Below are 24667 nucleotides of genomic sequence, written 5' to 3'. Positions count from 1 at the left end.
TTTTTATTAATATTAGGATTTTTTAAATAATTATTAAATTTTAGGTGTTTTGATAATTTTTATCTTGTTAATGTTTTTAAATTTTGAGTTTGGTATTTTAGAATTATGGGTAATTTTTTTTACTATTATGATTTTTTTTTCCTTTGTATCTTAGTAATTAGGTTCTATATGTTTTTTTAATGTTTTAGGGGTTTAAAGTTAAATAATTTTAAAAGATGTTTTTGAGGTTTTTTTTACAGTAGCATTATTTTCTTATTTTTGATATTTCTGTATCAATAATTGCACTAGACTGTCCGATAATATGTTTGGTCAGTTCAAATCTTCTTATCTGTAAAATGTGAATCATGTAAATCAGAAGATAGAGTTATTTTCTACCATTAGTGAAGAATAATAGTTCTACATATAAAATAAGTAAGGATTATTATTCTCCATCAATGATAAAGAGTGACACATTCTCTCCACATTTTGTGGATCAGATGATCCGCACTCTTGTTTGGTCGTTGCCTGTTGATGCAAGCACGTGCGGTACAAAATAAAAAAAAAATTAAAAGAAGACGAAAAACATCGACTGGAAATGATGTCTTATAAAGTGAGAGTAGATCTTCTGATTCGTAAATTACGGATCAGGAGATGGTTCATTATATGAGGACCCTTGATTTGGATGGACCACATCTTTAAATAAACAGGGTCATCCAAATCAAGGGTCCATATCAATGGATCATTTCTTGATCCGTAATTTACGAATCAGAAGATCTCTACTATTACAAAGTCAAACACCGACAAATACAAATTAACAAATCTTAGTTCACATTAACAAGGCAGTCAAGTTTTTCAAAAAAATGATAAATTTCCTTCAGTTTCTAATATAATTGTAAATCACTTAAAGAAATAATAAAAAAGATCAAATTTAAATTTCAAATAAAATTAATATTTTGATGATCACCTTGGAGAAAAGATCGTGTTAGTAGGGCATTTCTAATGTACAATTTTAAAGAGGTTTGTAACATTAAAAAAAAAAAAAAAAAAAAAAAAAGCTAAAATCCTTATGGACGTGCATGTGAGGTTTAAGTTTAAGATTGTTATTGGTGTAGAAATTTAAAAGCGGCAAAAGTTAGTACATATTGGAAATATATAGAATAAAATCTTATATAAACTCTAAATCCTAAATATAAAAGAAAAAATAAAAAAAAATTAAAATGTCCTAAAAATTATAAAAAAAATAAATATATATAATCTAACATTCCCTCAAACTCATAATACTACAACTAGAAACATTGAGAGTTTATCAAACAAAAAATGAAAATATGGAACGTAATGTGCCTTGGTAAACATATCAACAGTCTATAGATTTGAAGGAACGAAAGACAATGTAAAGATGATGACGAGTAATGTGACAATCAATTTTAATATATTTTGTCCGCTCATGAAAAATTAAATCGTGCGTAATTTAAATAGCACTCTGATTATCACAATATAATGGAGTAGGTTAATGAAGAGAGATACCTATATTTGTAAGCAACTAACGTAATCAAACTATCTCACAAATAGTTGAGGCCATGACATGGTACTCAGTTTCTTTGGAAAATCTATAAATAACATCTTATTTCTTACTCTTCCAAGAAATAAGGGAATCACTAAGAAAAATGCAGAAGTCAGTGGTAGATTTATGATCCGTAGGATCATCAACCCAATCAGCATGAGAGTATGCACACAATTCCAGAGATGAAGTAGAAGGAAATAAAAGACTTTGAAATTGAGTGTCTCGAAGATACCTGAGAATATGAAAAACAACAACCCAATGAACTATAGTTGGTGAATCAATAAATTGACTAACCACATGAACAACATACGCAATATTTGGATAAGTCACAGTGAGATAAACCAAGCTTCCAACAAAAGTTTGGTACAAACTAGGATCCGACAAAGGTGAGTCATCCAATAAAGAATATCGAACATTAGTCTCAATAGGAGTATCAACGACTCTATTATCAGTAAGACGTGAATGCTTAAACAGATCAGATATATACTTTGACTAGATAAAAGATAACCTTTTGGGAAAAATGCGACCTTAATGCTTAGAAAGTAGTGTAATATATTCAAGTCTTTCATAACAAAATAATGAGCCAACTTAGACTTCAAGGAAGCAATTATATAAGAATCATCACTAGTAATAATCATGTCATCAACATATTATAATAAAAGAATACGACTTGCACTAGTACATCTAACAAATAATGAATCATGATTTCTAGGATGAAAATCAAGCGAAGTAATCATTGTAGAGAACTTCTCAAACCAAGTACGAGGTGCTTGTTTGAGACCATAAAATATTTTACGAAGTTTGCAAACTTCACTAAGTTGGTGTGAAATACTAGGGAGAGGTGTCATATAAACTTCTTGTTTGAGAACTTTTCAAACCAAGTACGAGGTGCTTGTTTAAGACCATAAAATATTTTACAAAGTTTGCAAACTTCACTAAGTTGGTGTGAAATACCAGGGGAGGTGTCATATAAACTTCTTCATGAAGATCACCATTTAGAAATGCATTCTTGATATTAGGGGTGGCAATTCGGTTCGGGTTCGGGTTGACGAGTTCGGGTTGGCAGGTTGGCGGGTTAGCAAATAACAACCTGAACTCGATCTGATTATTAATTCGGGTCAAACTATTCAACCTGAACCTGATCTGTTTATTTGCACTTGACCCGAACCCGACTCGTTTGACCCAAACATAACCTAAATTCATTAAAGAAATTTTTTATATTAAATTAAAAATTAAAAATAACATTTATCTACACAAATTGAAAATTCATATCATAAATGATAAGGCATAGCAACATTGTAATCAATAGCATATCTTTATGTTTAGGGTTTTACTTTTTAACTTTTTAAAATTTGTAATTTTAGTTTAAATTTATAATTATTTATAAACGGGTTCGCGGGTTGTAATTGGGTCATTTCAGGTTGACCCCGAACCCGACCTGTTTATTAATTAGGTCAATTGGGTCGACCCGATTTCGACCCGAACCCGAAACTACCCAACCCTAACCTGATTTTTTCGTGTTCGGTTCGGGTCGTGTTTTCGTGTCGGGTCAAAAATTGCCACCCCTAGTTGACATCCATTTGAGATATTCTCCATCGACAAACAAAAGCAACAACAATCAGAGTACGAATAGTGGTAATTTTTGCAATAGAAGCAAATATTTTCTCATAATCCATATCATACTCCTGAGAATAACCGTTAACAACAAAATAAATTTTGTATCATTCGATAGATTCATCAGATTTAGTTTTGATCTTATATACCCAACGAGAACTAATAGTATATTTTTCTAGTGGCAACGGTACCAAATCTCATGTATGAGTTTGATGCAGAGTAATTAGTTCCTCAGCCATAGCATTTTACCAAAGTGGGTTATAAACAACTTCTCTATATAGGATACATGCTCAGAAAGATAATGAATATATACAACAAATGAAGTAAAAGAATGAGAATAACAAAAGTAAGAAAAATCTGGTAGTTTAGTAGACTTACGAACATGAGTGGATTGATGACAGTGGAGAAAAGGATCATCCACAACCTCAGGATATGATTGAGTAGTGGGAGAAGGAGAAGCATGCGGAGTAGATATCCGGGAAACCAAAATATCATATTCAATTGAGTTACCAATAGGAGCTGTGGGTGAAGCTTCTTCAGTGTCAGTATTAAAAAGATCAATGCAAAACAGATTTGACTTTGTCATATTATACAAACTAGCCAGAATAAAATGGAATGAAATATGCTTAAGAAATACAACATAATGAGAGACATATAATTTTTGACTAATGAGATCAAAATAATGATATCCTTTTTGACTAACACCATAACCCAAAAAGACATAAAGAGCAAACTGAGGGGTTAACTTATTATGCTCGACATGTGGATGGAGGATAAAGCAAGTACAACCAAAAACACGCAAAAAGGAATAGACAAAAGCATGCCTATACAATTTTTCAAAATGCGACAAGCCTGAATTGTGTGAGGTTATAATTCTATTAATCACATGAGCAGTAGTAAGGATTGCTTTCCCCCAAAAAATATTAGGAACACTAGCAGATAATAAAAATGAATGAGCTATTTCAATAAGATGTCTATGTTTCTATTCAGCCATACCATTCTGTTCAAGAGTATATGTATACAAGGTTTGATAAATAGTACCATCAGAAGTAACTAAATTTGAAAAATGATTCGAAGTGTATTCACCCCCTAAATCATAATAAAAATATTTTATGATACTAGAATGTTGAGTTTGTTGGTGCAATCGACCTAGGTTTTGATGTGTGTGTCAAAGAGTTTAAGTTAGGCTTTCATATATATTTGATATATGTTTGAGTCTTGCAGGACTTGGTGGAACACATGAGAACTTGGTGCGGCCAAGTATGAGAAACTCATCCAAGGGCTCGGATCCTTGAGTCGGTGAAGGATGGTGTGGAAGACATCCGAGGGACCGCCGGACGAGGAGCAATGGAGTGGAGCTGAGGGAAGTGGACTTCAAGGCAGCGTGAAGGATGGCACGGAGAGGAGCCGCGGGCTCAGGTGCATCTGAGGGACGAAGGCCGAGGAAGAGGACTTCAAAGGCGACTCCGGAAAGGATGAGAGGAGTGAATGTACTGGGATCAGTCGACCGGTAATGGGACCAGTCGACTGATCCCAATTCACAGAATACACAGAATGGTTCTGTGCTTGTCGGCTACGAGCATCAGTCGACTGGTCATGAGACCAGTCGACTGGTACATAGCCATTGGCAGAATTTGGGGTTCTGCAAAGAGCCGTTGGCTGAGTCCAACGGCACACCAGTCGACTGGGGCTTGGACCAGTCGACTGGTGCTTGGACCAGTCGACTGGTGTCGGGGTTTGAGTTGATTTGTGATCAACTCTCTCCTCTTATTTAAGGGGAGCTTTGGGGCATTGAGGAGGTTACTGATGCTTATAGTTTAACTCCTATTCTGTGCCCAAAGCTCCCAAGTCAATTCTCTTCCTCCTAATTCTAACTCCATCTTGTAAAGAGGAAGAGTGCACCTTGTGAGAGGTTTGCTCCACCGAGAAGGAGAAGCTCTAGCCGGAGATTGCCGGGGACTGATCCACCGAAGGATCAAGGGATCGTCCACCTCAAGGACACGCCGTGGAGTAGGAACATCATCTCCGAACCACGTTACATCGAGCTTGTTAGCGTTTGCATTTTTGTTTGTTTTTCATAGTATTAGTTTTAGTATATTCCGCTGTGCACTAACCCTTTTGTAGAGAAGAAATCGATTTGGGGTGGCCTAGCTATCCAACCCCCCTTCAAGCGGCCATCGATCCTCCAACAGAGTTTTCACAAGAGCTCTAAAGTTGTTTAAAATGATAAGATAATCAGACATGTATTTCATAAGATAAACCTAACAATAACGAGTGCAATCATCAATAAATAAAATAAAATACCTTGATCCCCCTTTTATAGGAATAGGAGAGGTCTCCATATATTAGAATGAATAAGATCAAATGAAGTAGGAAAGAAAGAAAGACTTTTAGAAAGTGGTAAGGGAGAAAATTTGGCCAGTTTATAACCACTATAATTAGAAATATCATAACTTTTTAAAGGTCCTAATACTCTTGTAGAAGTTAAAAACTACAAATGAGACGTTGAAACATGACTTAAACAAAAGTACCACAAATAAAAAATCAAAAGATGAACGACTCAAACGAAAAGATGATAAATCCACACTCTAAGTTACAACTTCTAGTACTTTGAGTTGATCTAAAATATAGAGTCCTCCTTGCCTAAGGCTTGTCCTAATCAATCTCTGAGATCGCAGATTCTGAACATAATAATTGGATGAAGAAAAAAAAACTAGGTATCTAGACATACATAATTGGATAACATAAACAAGATTTAAAGTAACTCGGAATATAATAAATATTGGTAAGAGATAAATAAGATGTAACAATTGAACTAACACCTATTAATGGTATAAGAGTACCATCAGCAGTCACAATAGATATAAATAAACTGGGAGAAAAAAAATAAAAGATAATAAATTAGATAACATATGATTGAAGACATCAGAATCCAAAATCCACAAGGATGAAAATATACATGAAATACCAGATGATGAGAAACCTATATGAGAGGAAGTTGATATGGTAGATGATTGTGAAATAAGGAACTGTTGAAACTGCTCCAACATATATGGATAAGATTTCCATAAAGCATTTGTAGGACCAAGCAGGGTGACAAAATGAATAATGCTCAAAATAACTAAACTGCATCGATACACATTTGTACGATCTGCAAAAATTGGTGTCAGGACGACCCATGGTCACACGAAGAACCCAAGGTATAAAAGCATGTTGATGCAGAAATCGGCAGCATAGGGTGTCGATGTCAAAATCGACAACACAAGACGTCGGTGTCGAAATCGGTAGAAAGGACATTGAAGCTGAAGTTGGCGTTGAAATTGGCAAAAAAGGATGTCAGTGTCAAAGTCGACAGCAACAGTAGGAGGCAACGACAATGACAGTAGGAGGCAGCAACAACAACAGGGGCGATAGAAAAATTAGGTCAAAGAAGGAGAATCTTGCTCTAATACTATGTAGAAATTAAGAAGAGGAAAAAATTAGTCATATTATTAAATGCAAAAAGCATATTAGAAATAAATAGTATAATAATATAGCTAAGTTAAGAAACCTAAACCCTAAATAAAAAAGATAAAAAGACTAAATTATTCTAAAAGTTATAAATAAATAAATATATATAATCTAACCATTTTAAGGATGGTAGTGAAATTTCAAATCAATTTTTTTTCTCTTGAAATGAGTAATGTGGCTTGGACCATTCGAAATAAATTGTGAATGGGATTTTTAATCAATTGCTATAGTGTAGCAATCGATTCGAGACTCTATAGTGGTGCTGAAGAGTATTCCGAATCGATTGCTTCACTGTATCAATCGATTGAGATAAATGTGGAGGGGGCAAAATGGATATGGGATATATGATTTATTAATTTTAAAACTTGGGTACATGATTTGAGTATTTTAGAACTTTATCTATGTGGTTCGGTAATTTATCGAAGATGATTTAAATTAAAGAAAAAATGATATTTATATTCATCATATTGTTTTTAGTTAACATTAAATATCCAACTTACGCCGATTAATCTTGGAAGTGATCGGTATGATCCCATAGAAGCTTCTCACCGACCACCAAGATAAATTAGGTAGCACTTGTAATGGGTGATCTGTCAGCTCAGATTTCTTAGATCAATTATCCATCAAGAAAAATTCATCTGCTAATTTAATAAAATTGAGATTCGAATTTTTAGATATTTGAGAAAACTAAAAATACATCCTATTGCTTGACCATTCTCCGGAGCTATAGTCGTCGTAATTTTACATGATGGTTGAGACTAATTTGATTCAATTATATATATTATGACTAGAGACAATGCCTATCAAATATATTGTATATAGATATTTTAAAGACTATAAAATACCTAGAATGATCTAAAAAAAATATATAAAATAGATAAATAATTTTATTTTGTAAGAAGAGATAATTAATAACCCTCACTTGATCCTCCAAAACTTTTTCATGAGATTTAAAAAGGAGATAAATCATGGAGACTTCGTCCAATATAAATCATGATAGATTTTACAAACGCTTAAAATCAATCCCATAACCTATTATTGTAATACCATATGTAAATATTAACCATGTCAGACAAATAACCTCCTTTTGATTTGAAATGTAATAAATTGCGACATTAAACACAGCCGGATGCTCATAAGAATTTTGAGATAATACACATAGTTGTACTACACTCTTTCATTGGATCTACCACAATTGATCTATTTGATCCATAGCAAATGACTAAAGTAAAAATAAATCAAATCTGTTATAATTGAGGATTTGTTAAAAAACCTATGAAGGTACATAGATCTGTTATAAGGTCTATCTAGTCCGCAACAAACGATTAACGGTAAAAATAAATCAAATCCGTTGATAAGTGATCATTGTTAAAAGTAAATATAGGCAGAAATAGTTATCTTTAGACACATGTTCACTTATATCCCTTCTTGATGATATATATATTTATATTTAAAAAAAAAGTTAGGTCCAACTAGCTATAGTTCATACGTAACATGATAGTCACAATATCACCCGTTACATAAAGGTCACGCCTTTGGCGAAGAGGAAAGAGGTACGTCTCTTGGATATGTTGGCCACCTCTTCCTTCCTTATATAAAGTAATGGTGGTAGCATTGAGAGGAACACTGTGATACTGATATTAATGTTTTTTACTTCATTGTTATCTTCTCTTCTTCAATAGCGTTGGAAGAGTCTCGCCAAGATACGTTTTGATCTCCGTTCTAACTCTTTATTTTTTCAATCTTTTCAGTCGCCATCGCTACAAACCTTCACCCAAGTCCTTACATTGTTAGCCAACACCTACAAACGCAGCAACCATTCGATCCTATAAAAATGGAGATGAGAATTTGATTAATTTGATTCATAAATTAATCGAAAATTGATTTAATGTTAAAATCAAATTAAAATTTTATTAAAATCGAATTAATTAAATCAGTTATTTATTAATTAAATTTATTTAAAATAACAATAAAAAAATTTATACAAAATTAATATTAAAATATTTACGAAAACATCTCAGCCGCAGGTATACTGAGGAGTCAATCCATCCGATGGTCTCGGATCGGATCGGCAAAATTATTATTATTTATAGATATGGCGGTTAACGATATGGCCGTTAACAGTTGTTGGATAGAAGATCTGCATGAGCACATTTTATTTTATTTATATATATATATTTTTCATGCAATAATAATGCAGGAGCTGATCATCAGTCATCGTCGCCGCGCAGGAGATCCTCCAGCACCTTGTCGTCCAAGCACTCCAGCTCGATCACCTGCTTCCCCGCCGCCATCGACGACGAGCTCGCGCCGCTGGCGGGGCGGTTCTTGCGGCGGACCTCGTCGGGGAAGTTGAGCACCGCCTGCTCGCCGCGCATCTCGTAGGCGGCCTTGTCGTAGGCGCGCGCGGCCTCCACGGCGGTGGCGAAGGTGCCCAGCCACACCCGCTCGCCGTGCTTGCTCGAGTCCCGGATCTCCGCCGCGAACTTCCCCCACGGCCGGCGGCGGACTCCCCGGTACTTGTCGATCTCCTTCTTCTCCTTCTCCTTTCCTCCTTCCATCAACGATCGATACGATAACCCTACTGCTCCGTTCCCGGCTTATTTAAACCTGCACGAAAAGCGGCGGCGGCGGCTTGGGATCTTCTCCAAGTTTTCCGCACGTGCCCAATTCAGGGTCTAGGTCGGGGGTTGCAGCGGATCCTGTCGGCGTCGGATGGAGGATCTAAGTAGGTAACATTCCACGTGTAATCAGCAGGGGGGACGATTAAATATGCGTTCGATGAATGTGGATGGGTCAGAGAGGTGGCTATCGATTCACTTTTGGATTAACAAAAAAAAAGTGGAATTTTTAGACGTTTTGATTGAAAAATGATTGTTTCTAGTTTCATTGTACAATTCGATTCGACTCTGAGGTGGCTATAAGGGGAATAATGTTGTGGTTGAGATCGGTCAAATGAACGCTCTGGTCAACGCAAAAGTTCAACTCTCCCCTGCGAGGTCAAAAAGAAGTCAACCGGTCAGAAAGAAGAGGAGGTTTTCTCGGATTTTCTCACTCACGTGCATTATTAATTAGGGGACAGGGTCAAGTGATATGCAATCTAGAAGAATAGGTGATTGTGGGAGTAGACAAACATTCCAAGTCGTAGCAGTCTCTTTAGGATCGACCTGTACATTTTGAAAGGAAATAAAGCATACATTTTGAAAGGAAATAGAAAAAAAAATGATAATTTTAATTAATTTTATTGACTATCTTTAGATGACCGACATTTTGAAAGAAAATAGAGCATTCAATAATGGTTCGAGTTCGATAAAAACTTTTTCGTTAACAGATCTATATTATGTCAAAAGTAAAAGTCTTATATATCTTTCTATTATAAAAAAATTTCACAACAACTCCACATAAGTCTCACACCAACGTTTTTTTAATATGTTATTATTTTTATTTTTTAAAACAAAAATTGAAAAAATTAATATTAAAAAAAAAGAAAGTAATAGCTCCGAAAATTTAGAGCCACTCCTTCATTAAAACCAAAGAGCTCCCTCCCACTATAAGAGGAAGCTCATTCTCTCGTTGCTATAGAGCTCCCTCTCACTATAATCTACAGAGCTCCCTCTCACTATAAGAGGAAGCTCATTCTCTCGTTGCGACGTTCTTTATCCTTGAGAATTGATATCAAAATATATTATAGTAAACCCCCCAACATATTATTTATCAAGTAGGTTAACTTGTGGGAACTAAGAATGATAATTTTTCTTGAATCAGATAGGGAATCTTACATCCGACTCGAATGAGGAGGAAATGGAGAGAAATTTTAGACCTGATTATAGTAATCGGGTATTTGAGTATGAGTATTTTTTATTATGAGTATGAAGACGGATGTGGTAAAATCCTATCCATACTCTACCTAATACCCGATGATCCTGTACGAAAGCGGAAAGGTAGAAAGTTGGGATGTGGCGACTTCACTGATTGTAGACTACGCTCTGCTTTGCAAAACAAGTAACGCCAGTGCCAAGACAGGGAAGGGTGTTGGTTGCTACTCGGAAAACCTAAAGGTTCCACTGTACAAAAGTTTTGTACAAAGGTCTGAACCTTTTCCTAGCTACCATGTGTTCTTTTAAATTAAATTTTGGATCGCCTGCGGAACTTAACACGTTTGATCCAAAACTTAATCTATTCGTTCTTTAAGGTTTTGACTTGGGTCTCCTGCGGAACTTAACACGTTCGACCCAAATCACCTTAAGTTATTAATTCCATTAAATATTAATTTTCATAATTGGTTCCCAGTACTGACGTGGCGAGGCACATGACCTTCTTGGATATGGGAGCAACCACTACCGACTAGACAAAACCTTTTATAGAAATCTAATATTTAATTTCCTAAAATAACTTTAGGTTAACCAAAAAGAACAATCAAATCACAAGGGAAAAAAAACAAAAGAACACAACTTCGAAAAACATATTTGAAATACTAGAACGTAAGCCTCTTGTATTTGGTATTATTTCCATAAATAACTAGCATGATGCGGAAAGGAAAAATTACTAGTTATACCTTCTAGAAAGACCTCTTGATCTTCTACCGTATTCCTCTTCTAACCTCGGACGTTGTGTGAGCAACGATCTTCCGAGATGAGAAACCACCAACCACCTTCTTCTCCTCCTAGCTAGGTTCGGCCACAAAGAAGCTTTACCAAGGATGAAGAACAAAACACCAACCAAGCTCCAAGAGACGCAAGCTTTCTCTCCTCCTTCTTCTTCTTCTCCAAGTAGTATCCGGCCGTCGCAAGAGCTCCAAGGGGAGAGAGAGGTTCGACCACCACAAGAGGAAGAGAGGGAGAGGATGATGATGATGGCCGGCCACACCAAGGAACAAAAGAGGGAGAGAAATAATAGAGGTTGTATCTCATGAAGGCACCCTCACCCCTTCTTTTATATTCCTTGGCCTAAGCAAATTAGGAAATTTAATTACAATAAAATTTCCTTAATTTCCTTGACATGATTTAATTGAGAAAAATAAAATAAAATTTCCTAATTTAATCTATATTGGCCGGCCACATCAAGGGGAAACAATTTAGACAAGTTTTAATCAACAAATTAAAACTTCCTAATTTGTTTTCGGAAATTTTAAAAAAATAAAATTTCTCTTCAAAAATCTCTTCATGGTTGATAAAAGGAAATTTTTATAATTTTAATTTTACAACATGTGAATAATTTTTAAAGAGAAAATAAAATATCTCACCAATCTACAAATAAGGAAAGAGATCTATTTCTTTAATCTTTTGTAGATCTTTTACAAGAGAGATATTTTAATTTTAATTCTCTTTAATAAATTATATCTTCCACATAATAAAAATTAAAATTAAAATCCTTTTTTAATTTAATATGGCCGGCCCCTCTAGCTTGGGTTCAAGCTAGGGCCGGCCACCCCAACTTATGCTTAGGCTGACCCTAGCTTGGTTCCCAAGCTAGCTTGGCCGACCCCCTTTAGGTGAGTATAGAAGGTGGGTATAGGTGGGTATAGTACTCTATAAATAAGAGGTTACGATAGGGACCGAGAGGAGGAATTGGTTTTGGTCTCCCGATAAAATTAAGCATCCCGTGTGCGCCCCGAACACACAACTTAATTTTATCAATAATAATTCATTCCACTAGAGAACTATTATTGAACTACCGCACCAATCCCAAATTACATTTTTGGGCTCCTTCTTATTATGAGTGTGTTAGTCTCCCTGTGTTTAAGATATCGAATGTCCACTAATTAAGTGAGTTACTGACAACTCATTTAATTAATATCTTAGTCCAAGAGTAGTTGGTAATTCTGAACATACACTGCTGTTTCCAGAGCATACCCCCAAAACGAAGTTGGTAATTCTGAATAACTCATCATCGATCTAACCATCTCCATAAGAGTCATATTCCTTCGTTCTGCTACACCATTCTGTTGGGGTGTTCCAGGTGCAGACAATTGGGATTGAATCCCGGCCTCTGATAAGTAATTCCTAAACTCTTCTAAGAGGTATTCGCCACCACGATCAGATCGTAGTGTCTTGATACTTTTACCTAATCGTTTCTCCACATCAGCCTTGTATTTTTTGAACTTATCAAAGCACTCAGACTTGCGGCGCATTAGGTAAATATATCCGTATCTTGAATAATCATCTATAAAAGAGACAAAATATTCAAAACCACCTCTTGCCTGGACAGACATAGGACCACACAAATCAGAATGAACCAATTCCAACACTTCTTTGGCTCTATACCCCTTGGCCTTGAATGCCCTCTTGGTCATTTTACCTTCCAAGCAAGATTCACAAGTTGGAAAATTTTCCAACTCTAATGAACCCAAAAGTCCATCGGCTATTAGCCTCTGAATCCTACTTAAGTTAATATGACCAAGCCTTAGATGCCAAAGATATGCTTGATTCATTTCCAAAGGTTCTTTTCTTTTATTTGAGTTAGAAGATGAGTTATAAATTTCCATGTTTTGCTTTGTGGAAGAAATTGGATTTAAAGTATACTAATTGCCAACTAATGTACCAGAACAGATAATCACTTTATTTCTCTTAATAATTGTTGGAGTGTATACTGAAAGCCTAAGTTTTGTAAACATTCATTATGAATAAAGAATCACATTTGGTCAAATTGTCTACATTTGTTTGTAGTTGTTCAATTAATTTATATTGTAGATAACATAGCATGTGGTGTCATATGCAGAAGATAATGTTATCAGTACCTTATAAATTATAAACAGTAGCTCACGACCAAAATGGAAAGGAACAAACCATTAGAAGGTCGTAGTGTAATTAGGTATCAGTTTATCTTGACTGTATAATTACACTAGTACACTTAGAGTGTATTGAGTAGGACCATTTGAGGTCGTTTCTTTTATACTGATTTTATAAAGAAACAAAGACCTCGGTTATTATGGAAGTGTGTGCTCTTAATCCTAATATAATAACAAGCACATATATTTGATGTTTATTTCTTTAATTTATCAATGGGTGAGATTTAGTTCGATGAATCAATAAGCCCGATAAGTTGGGAAATGATATCACTTATAGTGTGTGTTGTTGATTATAGAAGGAAACTGTGTCCTAGAGATACTAGGTTGAGAATGTCCCCAAGAGGAGCTCATAAGGATTGTCATGTTAAACCCTGCAGGTGGACTTAGTCCGACATGACGATAAGGTTGAGTGGTACTACTCTTGGACTAAGATATTAATTAAATGAGTTGTCAGTAACTCACTTAATTAGTGGACATTCGATATCTTAAACACAGGGAGACTAACACACTCATAATAAGAAGGAGCCCAAAAATGTAATTTGGGATTGGTGCGATAGTTCAATGATAGCTCTCTAGTGGAATGAATTATCATTGATAAAATTAAGTTGTGTGTTCGGGGCGAACACGAGATGCTTAATTTTATCGGGAGACCAAAACCAATTCCTCCTCTCGGTCCCTATCGTAGCCTCTTATTTATAGAGTTCTATACCCACCTATACCCACCTTCTATACCCACCCAATTGGGGCCGGCCAAGCTAGCTTGGGAATAAGCTAGGGCCGGCCTAGGTATGAATTTGGGTGGCCGGCCCGCCCTAGCTTGAACCCAAGCTAGTGGGGGCCGGCCAAATTAAATTAAAAAAGAAATTTAATTTTAATTTTTATTATTATGTGGAAGATATAATTTAAAGAGAATTAAAATTAAAATATCTCTCTTGTAAAAGATCTACAAAAGATTAAAGAAAGAGATTAGATCTCTTTCCTTATTTGTAGATTGGAGAGATGTTTTATTTTCTCTTTAAAAATTATTCACATGTTGATAAAATTAAAATTATAGAAATTTCCTTTTATCAACCATGAAGAGATTTTAAAGAGAAATTTTATTTTTTAAAATTTCCGGAAACAAATTAGGAAGTTTTAATTGTTGATTAAAACTTGTCTAATTTTTTCCTTCATTGATGTGGCCGGCCATTGGTTTATTTGGGAAATTTTATTTTATTTTTCTCAAATTAAATCATGTCAAGGAAATTGAGGAAATTTTATTGTAATTAAATTTCCTAATTTGCCTAGGCCAAGGAATATAAAAGAAGGGGTGAGGGTGCCTTCATGAGACAACCTCTATTATTTTCTCTCCCTCTTTTGTCCCTTGGTGTGGCCGGCCATCCTCTCCCTCTCTTCCTCTTGTGGTGGCCGAACCTCTCTCCCTTCCTTGGAGCTCTTGTGGTGGCCGGATACTACTTGGAGAAGAAGAAGAAGAAGGAGAGAAAGCTAGCATCTCTTGGAGCTTGGTTAGTATTTTGGTTTTCTTCTTTGGTGAAGTTCTTCCTTTGTGGCCGAACCTTGCTTGGAGGAGAAGAAGGTGGTTGGTGGTTTCTCATCTCGGTAGATCGTTGCCCACACAACGTCCGAGGTTAGAAGAGGAATACGGTAGAAGATCAAGAGGTTTTTCTACAAGGTATAACTAGTAATTTTTATTTCCGCATCATGCTAGTTATTTATGGAAATAATACCAAATACAAGAGGCTTACGTTCTAGAATTTCGAATATGTTTTTTCGATGCTGTGTTCTTTTGTTTTTCTTTTCCTTGTGATTTGATTGTTCTCTTTGGTTAACCTAAAGTTATTTTAGGAAATTAAATATTAGCTTTCTATAAAAGGTTTTGTCTAGTCGGTGGTGGTTGCTCCCATATCCAAGAAGGCCATGTGCCTCGCCACGTCAGTACTGGGAACCAATTATGGAAATTAATATTTAATGGAATTAATAACTTAAGGAGACTTGGGTCGAATGTGTAAAGTTCCGCAGGAGATCCAAGTCAAAACCTAAAAGAACAAATAGATTAAGTTTTGGATCAAACGTGTTAAGTTCCGCAGGCGATCTAAAATTTAATTTAAAAGAACACATGGTAGCTAGGAAAAGGTTCAGACCTTTGTACAAAATTTTTGTACAGTGGAACCTATAGGTTTTCCGAGTAGCAACCAACAATAACTACATCGTTACTGAAAGAAACTGAATATCCATCTAAAAACAGTTTAGAAACTGAAATTAAATTCTTTCTAAAACTGGGTACATAAAGATAATTTCTTAAAACCAAATTCCTATTTCTACTAAAAGATAAGTAGACGTCTCCCACTGCAACAGCTGCCACCTTAGTAGCATTGCCCATGTAGACGGTAATTTCTCCTTCAGATAGTCGTCGGGTTTCCTGGAACCCCTGCAAGGAATTGCAGACATGATCAGTGGCTCCCGTATCTACACACCAGGTGCTGGTAGATAACACCGCTAAACATGTTTCAACAACTAGAGCATGAGATATACCTTTGTTTTGGTTCCTACGAGGACAGTCCGCCTTCCAATGTCCTTCCTGCTTGCAGATGAAGCACTTGCCCTTCGGCTTCTTCACTCCAGCTTTAAATCCCGTACTCTGAGATTTATTCACTTTCTTTGCTGAACCGACTTATTTCTTCTTCTTCTTTCCTCTCGGTTTAGAAGTAGAACCATTTTCAGCATAGTGAATTTGAGCATTGTGACGAAATAATCCTTCTGCTGCTTGAAGTTCTGTCAGTAGTTCCGCTAATGAATAAATTCTCTTATTCATATTATAGTTCAGGGGAAACTGCTCAAAACTTTTTGGCAGCGTTTGGAGGATCATATCGATCTGGGTTTCCCCATCAATTTCTCCTCCAAGGATCTGTATCTCGTTCAGATAAGCCATCATCTTTAGGATATGATCCCTCACAGGAGTACCCTCTTGCATGGTGGCTGTCATTATCTTTCTCATGGCTTCTTGCCTAGAAGCCCGATTCTTTGAGATTGTTCATAAAATCATAAGCTGTCGGTAAATCTTGATGCTGATGTTGCAATACATTTGACATTGAAGCCAAAATGTAACACCGCGCCATCTCATCAGCTTTTACCCATTTCCTATGATATTCAATCTCATCTTGGGTTGATTCACCAGTAGGTGCTTCAGGGCAAGCCTCAGTCAGTACAAATTTATAGCCCTCGGTAGTAAGAACAATGTCCAGGTTTCTTTTCCAATCTATGTAATTTGGTCCAGTAAGTCTATTCTGTTGAAGTATGATGGACAGTGGGTTGAAAGTCATCCTAAGAATCACAAATAACTTTTGGTCAGAACTCTAAATTTAGAATAATATTGATTCCTCAAACAATACTATTTTAAATTAACCAACACCTCAAAACACCGTGAATTTTGTATGCCACGTTAGTGTGGACGTATACAAATTCAACATTTGTAAAAGGAGGGTTTTAACCCATTAATTTTATTATCTTGTCAACCTAACTTTTTGACAAATAAAATTAATAGTTGGTGTCTTTTGGTCACACAAATAATAGCAGTGACTCCGATGGGGAGGATACTATTAGATGTGTCTATGTATATACCATTACTTGACACTAAGTCCATTAATAAGATTATGCCCCTTCCGTTGGGGAAGATTACACGCTCTTAATTAACTTCCTATAGTCATCCAAAAATGGAAGTCTGTTCTAGTGATCCACAAACAAGCTCATCCGTTATGGAGGAAGGCACTCAGAGCCAACGCGCAGACTTGTTTGCATCACTTACAAACCAGTAATGGAGACCATGGGATTTACTTAAAAATCCCTCTCCCACTTAGTTATTTATAAATGAGGAATTTTAACTATGCTAGCGTACTAAACATGTAAACTAACATACACACACAGCACAATATAAAAGCAATAAATAGAAAATCTAATTTTCAACTATTATGGCTTTTATCTCTAGTTGTCCTCCGTGTGTTGTCATCCCAAGCTGCTGCCATATTTGGCCACCACCACCGGGTCTAGCTGTCGCATCCATCTTGCTCCTAGTTCTGCTGCGCCTCTGGTCCTTAGAAGGTTCCACGCTTTGCAAGATTCGATCCACGACAAAAATGAAATTTTACATTTTTGATCCTATATTCCATAAAAGGAATGTACATGTATCTAGATCAAAAATAAAATCCTAATAAAACTAAATACAACTCCTACCGTATTTTTAATACAATCATGCACACACATATAAATGCCCTTGACATGTCCAAGGGTCCAATCACACACATAATAACTATAAGCCATAATAGTTGGATCTTCCATCCACAAAGTTAGCACATCCTACTATTATCCTACCTAAATTATGTATGACATGTGCATAATTAAACTAATACCAAATACACAGAGGCAAAACCCTAGCTCTGATACCAATTGTTGGTTGCTACTCGGAAAACCTAAAGGGTCCACTATACAAAAATTTTGTACAAAGGTCTGAACCGTTTCCTAGCTACCATATGTTCTTTTAAATTAAATTTTGGATCGCCTGCGGAACTTAACACGTTTGATCCAAAACTTAATCTATTCGTTCTTTAAGGTTTTGACTTGGGTCTCCTGCGGAACTTAACACGTTCGACCCAAATCACCTTAAGTTATTAATTCCATTAAATATTAATTTCCATAATTGATTCCCAGTACTGACGTGGCGAGGCACATGACCTTCTTGGATATGGGAGCAACCACCACCGACTAGACAAAACCTTTTATAGAAATCTAATATTTAATTTCCTAAAATAACTTTAGGTTAACCAAAAAGAACAATCAAATCACAAGGGAAAAAAAAAAGAACACAACTTCGAAAAACATATTCGAAATACTAGAACGTAAGCCTCTTGTATTTGGTATTATTTCCATAAATAACTAGCATGATGCGGAAAGGAAAAATTACTAGTTATACCTTCTAGAAAGACCTCTTGATCTTCTACCGTATTCCTCTTCTAACCTCGGACGTTGTGTGGGCAACGATCTTCCGAGATGAGAAATCACCAACCACCTTCTTCTCCTCCTAGCTAGGTTTGGCCACAAAGAAGCTTTACCAAGGATGAAGAACAAAACACCAACCAAGCTCCAAGAGACGCAAGCTTTCTCTCCTTCTTCTTCTTCTTCTCCAAGTAGTATCCAGCCGTCGCAAGAGCTCCAAGGGGAGAGAGAGGTTCGACCACCACAAGAGGAAGAGAGGGAGAGGATGATGATGATGGCCGGCCACACCAAGGAACAAAAGGGGGAGAGAAATAATAGAGGTTGTATCTCATGAAGGCACCCTCACCCCTTCTTTTATATTCCTTGGCCTAAGCAAATTAGGAAATTTAATTACAATAAAATTTCCTTAATTTCCTTGACATGATTTAATTGAGAAAAATAAAATAAAATTTCCCAATTTAATCTATATTGGCCGGCCACATCAAGGGGAAACAATTTAGACAAGTTTTAATCAGCAAATTAAAACTTCCTAATTTGTTTCCGGAAATTTAAAAAAAATAAAATTTCTCTTCAAAAATCTCTTCATGGTTGATAAAAGGAAATTTCTATAATTTTAATTTTACAACATGTGAATAATTTTTAAAGAGAAAATAAAATATCTCACCAATCTACAAATAAGGAAAGAGATCTCTTTCTTTAATCTTTTGTAGATCTTTTACAAGAGAGATATTTTAATTTTAATTCTCTTTAATAAATTATATCTTACACATAATAAAAATTAAAATTAAAATCCTTTTTTAATTTAATATGGCCGGCCCCTCTAGCTTGGGTTCAAGCTAGGGCCGGCCACCCCAACTTATGCTTAGGCCGGCCCTAGCTTGATTCCCAAGCTAGCTTGGCCGGCCCCCTTTAGGTGGGTATAGAAGGTGGGTATAGGTGGGTATAGTACTCTATAAATAAGAGGCTACGATAGGGACCGAGAGGAGGAATTGGTTTTGGTCTCCCGATAAAATTAAGCATCCCGTGTTTGCCCCGAACACAACTTAATTTTATCAATAATAATTCATTCCACTAGAGAACTATTATTGAACTACCGCACCAATCCCAAATTACATTTTTGGGCTCCTTCTTATTATGAGTGTGTTAGTCTCCCTGTGTTTAAGATATCGAATGTCCACTAATTAAGTGAGTTACTGACAACTCATTTAATTAATATCTTAGTCCAAGAGTAGTACCACTCAACCTTATCATCATGTCGGACTAGGTCCACCTGCAGGGTTTAACATGACAATCCTTATGAGCTCCTCTTGAGGACATTATCAACCTAGTATCTCTAGGACACAGTTTCCTTCTATAATCAACAACACATACTATAAGTGATATCATTTCCCAATTTATCGGGCTTATTGATTTATCGAACTAAATCTCACCCATTGATAAATTAAAGAAATAAATATCAAATATATGTGCTTGTTATTATATTAGGATTAAGAGCACACACTTCCATAATAACCGATGTCTTTGTTTCTTTATAAAGTCAGTATAAAAGAAACGACCTCAAATGGTCCTACTCAATACACTCTAAGTGTACTAGTATAATTATACAGTCAAGATAAACTGATACCTAATTACACTACGACCTTCTAATGGTTTGTTCCTTTCCATTTTGGTCGTGAGCTACTGTTTATAATTTATAAGGTACTGATAACATCATCTTCTGCATGTGGCATCACATACTATGTTATCTACAGTATAAATTAATTGAACAACTACAACTAAATGTAGACAATTTGACCAAATGTGATTCTTTATTCATAATGAATGTTTATAAAGCTTAGGCTTTCAGTATACACTCCAACAAAGGGCTCCCAAGCGTTGGTCATCCAACCCACAAGTCAATCATCGGAACTGTAGAAGTGGAGCAATAGTAGAACTAGCGCAAACAGTAATTACATGTACCTCTGCCGGTGATGGCCCCCCTTTTTATAGAGCTTTGGTGGGCAACGTGCACACTTCTCGAGGCATGGACGTGTTCTCTAATATGTCCTATGAAAGGACATGTCAGGAAAGTACCTCTGACACCATACCTTAATAGGGCATGCATATCCTTGATAAGGCAGTAGAAGTTTCCGTCATACAATATGTCTGTCGACCCTGCCTCGCGTGTTAGCTGCACTATCTCCCAAAAGGATGCCAAGAGATACTATAGTGGTCCCGTTACTTGGTCGAGCGAGGTACTCGCTTGGCCGAGACTCCTTTGCTCCGTCCATGGCCGGGTCTCGCTGCTTGGCCGAGTGGGATAGCTGCTCGGTCGGGACCCCTCTACTTTGTCAATCTCAGTTGCTCTTCTGTGCGGTGACTGTGAAGTAACATACCCTCCCTTGTTTGGATAAGCTATTCGGTCTCCTTTGGCGTCTTGCTGCTCCGCACTAAGCGTCGACTGTCTTATGTATCATCTCGAACTGGACGAGTGGTCAACTCGGACATATCTCTAGCCAGTTGAGCCCTGATTGACCCGACCAACTGTTGTAATTGTCCTTCATTCGGCCTTTTGACAGCTGGGCGCTGACCACCTTGACTTTAACCTCCACCTTAACAGTTGACCCCGTGCCAAGTGGGCCTCCCTCTATTGCCACATCACCTGATGTATATACAAGCCTTATTTTTTATTGGAAAAGAAAAAAATTTAGCTCTCTTTCCGTCTTGAAAAAGAAACTTAGTTTATCTCTTTATTCGATCACCAATACATATCTCATCTTTTTTTCCACGAGAAATGCTCACATAGTCAAAGGAGCACAAGACGAAGAAGAATATACAAATGTTGGTGCAATCGACCCCTAGAGTTTCGATGTTTGACAATATAACCAAGGGTTGCCCTAAACATGACTTGATGTTTGGGATAGAGGAGTCTAATCAGGACTACATGACTAGCAAAGGTAAGTCCTAATCAAAGGTTAGGTAAAGTGGAAGTCCTGGAGAGTGAAACCAGACCCTAGTGAGTGAAGCTAGGTGGTGGAAGTCCCGGTGAGTGAAGCCGAGCTCTAGTGAGTGAAGTTAGGTGGTGGAAGTCCCGGTGAGTGAAGCCGGACCCTACCTTGGTGAGTGAAATCGGGCAATGGAAGTCCTAGTGAGTGAAGTTAGGCAACCCTAGGGAGGTAACCCTAGGTTTACTGTACTTATCTATTGTGCTAACTTAGTGTTGCTAGGTTGACGGGCTAACCAGGTAGCTGGTACGAAGTCCAGACGGGTCGATGGGTTTACCAGACGTCTAACAGGTAAGTAAAGGTAAGTCATTGGAGGAGAGTGACTGTGAGGACGCGTTCCCGAGTAGATAACTTAGGCGCCGATCCAACTTAGAATCATTTTGAAAATCTAAGTTGAGATCTTGACTAGATTTCGATCTCGGTGAGACGAAATCTAATTACTATTCTTTTATTATATTTGTGGTAACTTTTGTCTTGTAGGGTAGTATAACTTTTATTTTGCATCGGACTAACATTTTCTTGCAAGAGAAGGACTTTCTAGAGAAAAGTGGTCCGGGCGCCCGGAAGGCAAAACTTCATCCGTCATCATGAGGAGCACGCTGATTGGCCGGGCTTACGTCACGATCCGGGCGCTCGAAATGGATCTGGGTGCCTGGAGCCTCCTATATAAGGAGGGTGAGTCCTGAAGCACAACAATATCTTCCAACGACATCTGCTCTACTGCGCTGTACTTCTGCGACGCTGCTTCCCCGACAACCTATGGCTCAAGTTCTCTTTATTGTTGTCGGTATTGTTTATTTTTTTATAGTTCTTGTACTCAACTTTGTAAACCTTTTTAACGAACTATTAGTGATTGTCCAACGAAAGCACTCGACGAGTGCGAGCCTTGGAGTAGGAGTCGATCAAGGCTCCGAACTAAGCAAATTGGTTTTTGTTAGCATTGCTTTTATTCTTTTTTGCTACGTACTCTCTACGAACATTTTCGATCGATATTCACCCCCCTCTATCGAATTTCACGATCCAACAACAAATATATTGAAATAATTTATTTTTTAAAAAAAAGAGAATGGTAGGTAGTAATAAGATAATGGATAGGATATAAATATCCGATCCTACGAGGGTATAGGGGTGAGTATAAAAGTTAAATATCTGATAGGTATGTGAATAAGTATGGATATGAATATAATAAATAAGAATGAATACTGAAGAGATAAAATCCTACTCAAATGATATCCATTACCATCCATGGAAACAAGAGTAAACTAACAGAGGAAATCAACATAACTATCCCTGGAAACAAGAGTAAACTAACAGAGGAAATCGACATACAAAGGAAAGAATTTTAGCTAGAAACTTGAGACGATATTAGTCTTGATGCTTCTTTGAAAAATAGTAAGGATTTTTTTTATTGCAAACTCTATTAAAGTAAAATATGGCCGATATTTAAGTACATATATGACATATTTAGCGGTGTTCATCTTTATATAGAAGCACTAAAGATTTTAGGTAGCCTCTTATCAGCAGTACTGGAAAGTAGAGGAATAAATAAGAGAATAGTAAAAACTATTACTTCATTAAAAAAAATTTAGTACAAAACGAATAACTCAGAGTGATACTCTGAGATGAAGATTGGAGAAGAACTCACCGTTGGAAGAATGATCATGGATGAACCGAAAAGTCCTTCAAGCTTCACAAATCAAATCCCGAATTGAACCTTTCTCTCTCATTCTCCTTCATTCTTCCTATCTTCTTCTTCTTTTATAACTTGGACGCTGAACTATTACGACGTGCAGTTATTGGCAATAATTACCTTATGTTATTGTCGCAATAGTAACTTCTTGGAGGTGGGGCTCGGTGAGCGTCATTTCTAGCACAGTAATGCTAACATCTCCCACTCATCCAAGTTCAACTATAAAGGAGAATGATCACAAAGATCATGAAGAATAAACACCGATAATCACAAGGCCATTGATCATGAAGAATAAAGACCAATAGTCAGAAAGACTATGTAAGTCACAAAGACCATATAAAAACATTCAATTATACTTCAGTGAAAATGGTTCGTGTGACAGCCAGTACAATGAGCAATCACTACTAAGAAAGCTGTTACACTTAACTTAGCTGCTCTATAGAACGAATCTGAGACATCAATATCTTACCTTTATCCTAGATTAAATTATTTACATCAATATGAACATCTCTAATCCCTTATAATGACTATTATGTCAAGATCATGTTCAACATCTCCAATCAATACAATTATTCACAATTACATTTTATGTACTGAACAAAAATATAACTGGTACCAGTGAATAAATGTCAAAGATGTAAATTAATCTTAATCTTCCTTTTTAGCTAGAATCTATTCATTCTAATCAGTCACTTTCCTAGTTATGCTCCATAGATTGAATCACCCATAGCCAATAGGAAGCATGCTAAAGTAGTATCTAGATACTGATCAGAACTTTAAGTAAACAGCTAAATAGTCACTTAGGATAAGTTTGATATTAACTTATAATCTCAAGGGTCTCACATAGTAGAGAAATAGAAATCCATTCTCCTACTACCCTTCTTGTCGCTATAGCACATGTTGTATAAATAACATGATACGATATTATTCTTTTTACTAAAAAGAGTACATATTTTTCTCAAAAATTTAATATCGTACAGATTTCGATTAAGACATACATAATATCTGATCTTGAATTCAATATATGAATTCAAATATAGCCTTAAGCAGATTCAGTAAATGATGAGTTCATTTACTTCGATCATTATATAAATGATCTCATCTTGACACAATATCAAGTAACCTTAACTTATGTGCATGTCTCTATTCACAGCTACATAAACTGTCTCTTAAGTAATGATTTTACCTCTATTTATACTTAACAAATAGAGATGATTACCCATGTGAGTGGACCAATCTCAATCTACTAACATGCTTATCGAGACTTTATTCAAACGTAACAAAGACATATACACTTAATAGATTATAGCATTTTCATGTATCTAATTATCTTTACAATATGTTACATTCTTCGAAGTCCCAAACACTTCACGTGTCTTTGAAATGACTCTTTAGTCAATGACTTAGTAAAAGGATCTGCAAGCATATTACGTATAGGGATGCACTCAAGAACTATCTTTTTTTTTGTCAACAACATCCTTTACAAAATTATACTTAATTTTTATATGTTTATCTTTGTTGTGATATTTGGGATCTTTGGAAAAAGTTATAGCAGC

General features: G+C 36.2%; 1 protein-coding gene across 1 annotated transcript; it reads right to left on the bottom strand.

The window, feature by feature from the left end:
* Nucleotides 1–8706: 8706 nt before the first annotated feature.
* LOC122032548 (ethylene-responsive transcription factor ERF096-like) lies at nt 8707–9225 on the bottom strand. Its single transcript, XM_042591856.1, has one exon. The coding sequence runs from the start codon at nt 9223–9225 to the stop codon at nt 8875–8877; it is 351 nt and encodes a 116-aa protein (XP_042447790.1). The 3' UTR covers nt 8707–8874.
* Between the last annotated feature and the right edge of the window lie 15442 nt (nt 9226–24667).

The sequence above is a fragment of the Zingiber officinale genome, chromosome 11A (genome assembly GCF_018446385.1).
Source record: "Zingiber officinale cultivar Zhangliang chromosome 11A, Zo_v1.1, whole genome shotgun sequence".
NCBI classification, from domain to species: Eukaryota; Viridiplantae; Streptophyta; class Magnoliopsida; order Zingiberales; family Zingiberaceae; genus Zingiber; species Zingiber officinale.
This window is presented reverse-complemented; position numbering and strand designations above follow the sequence as displayed.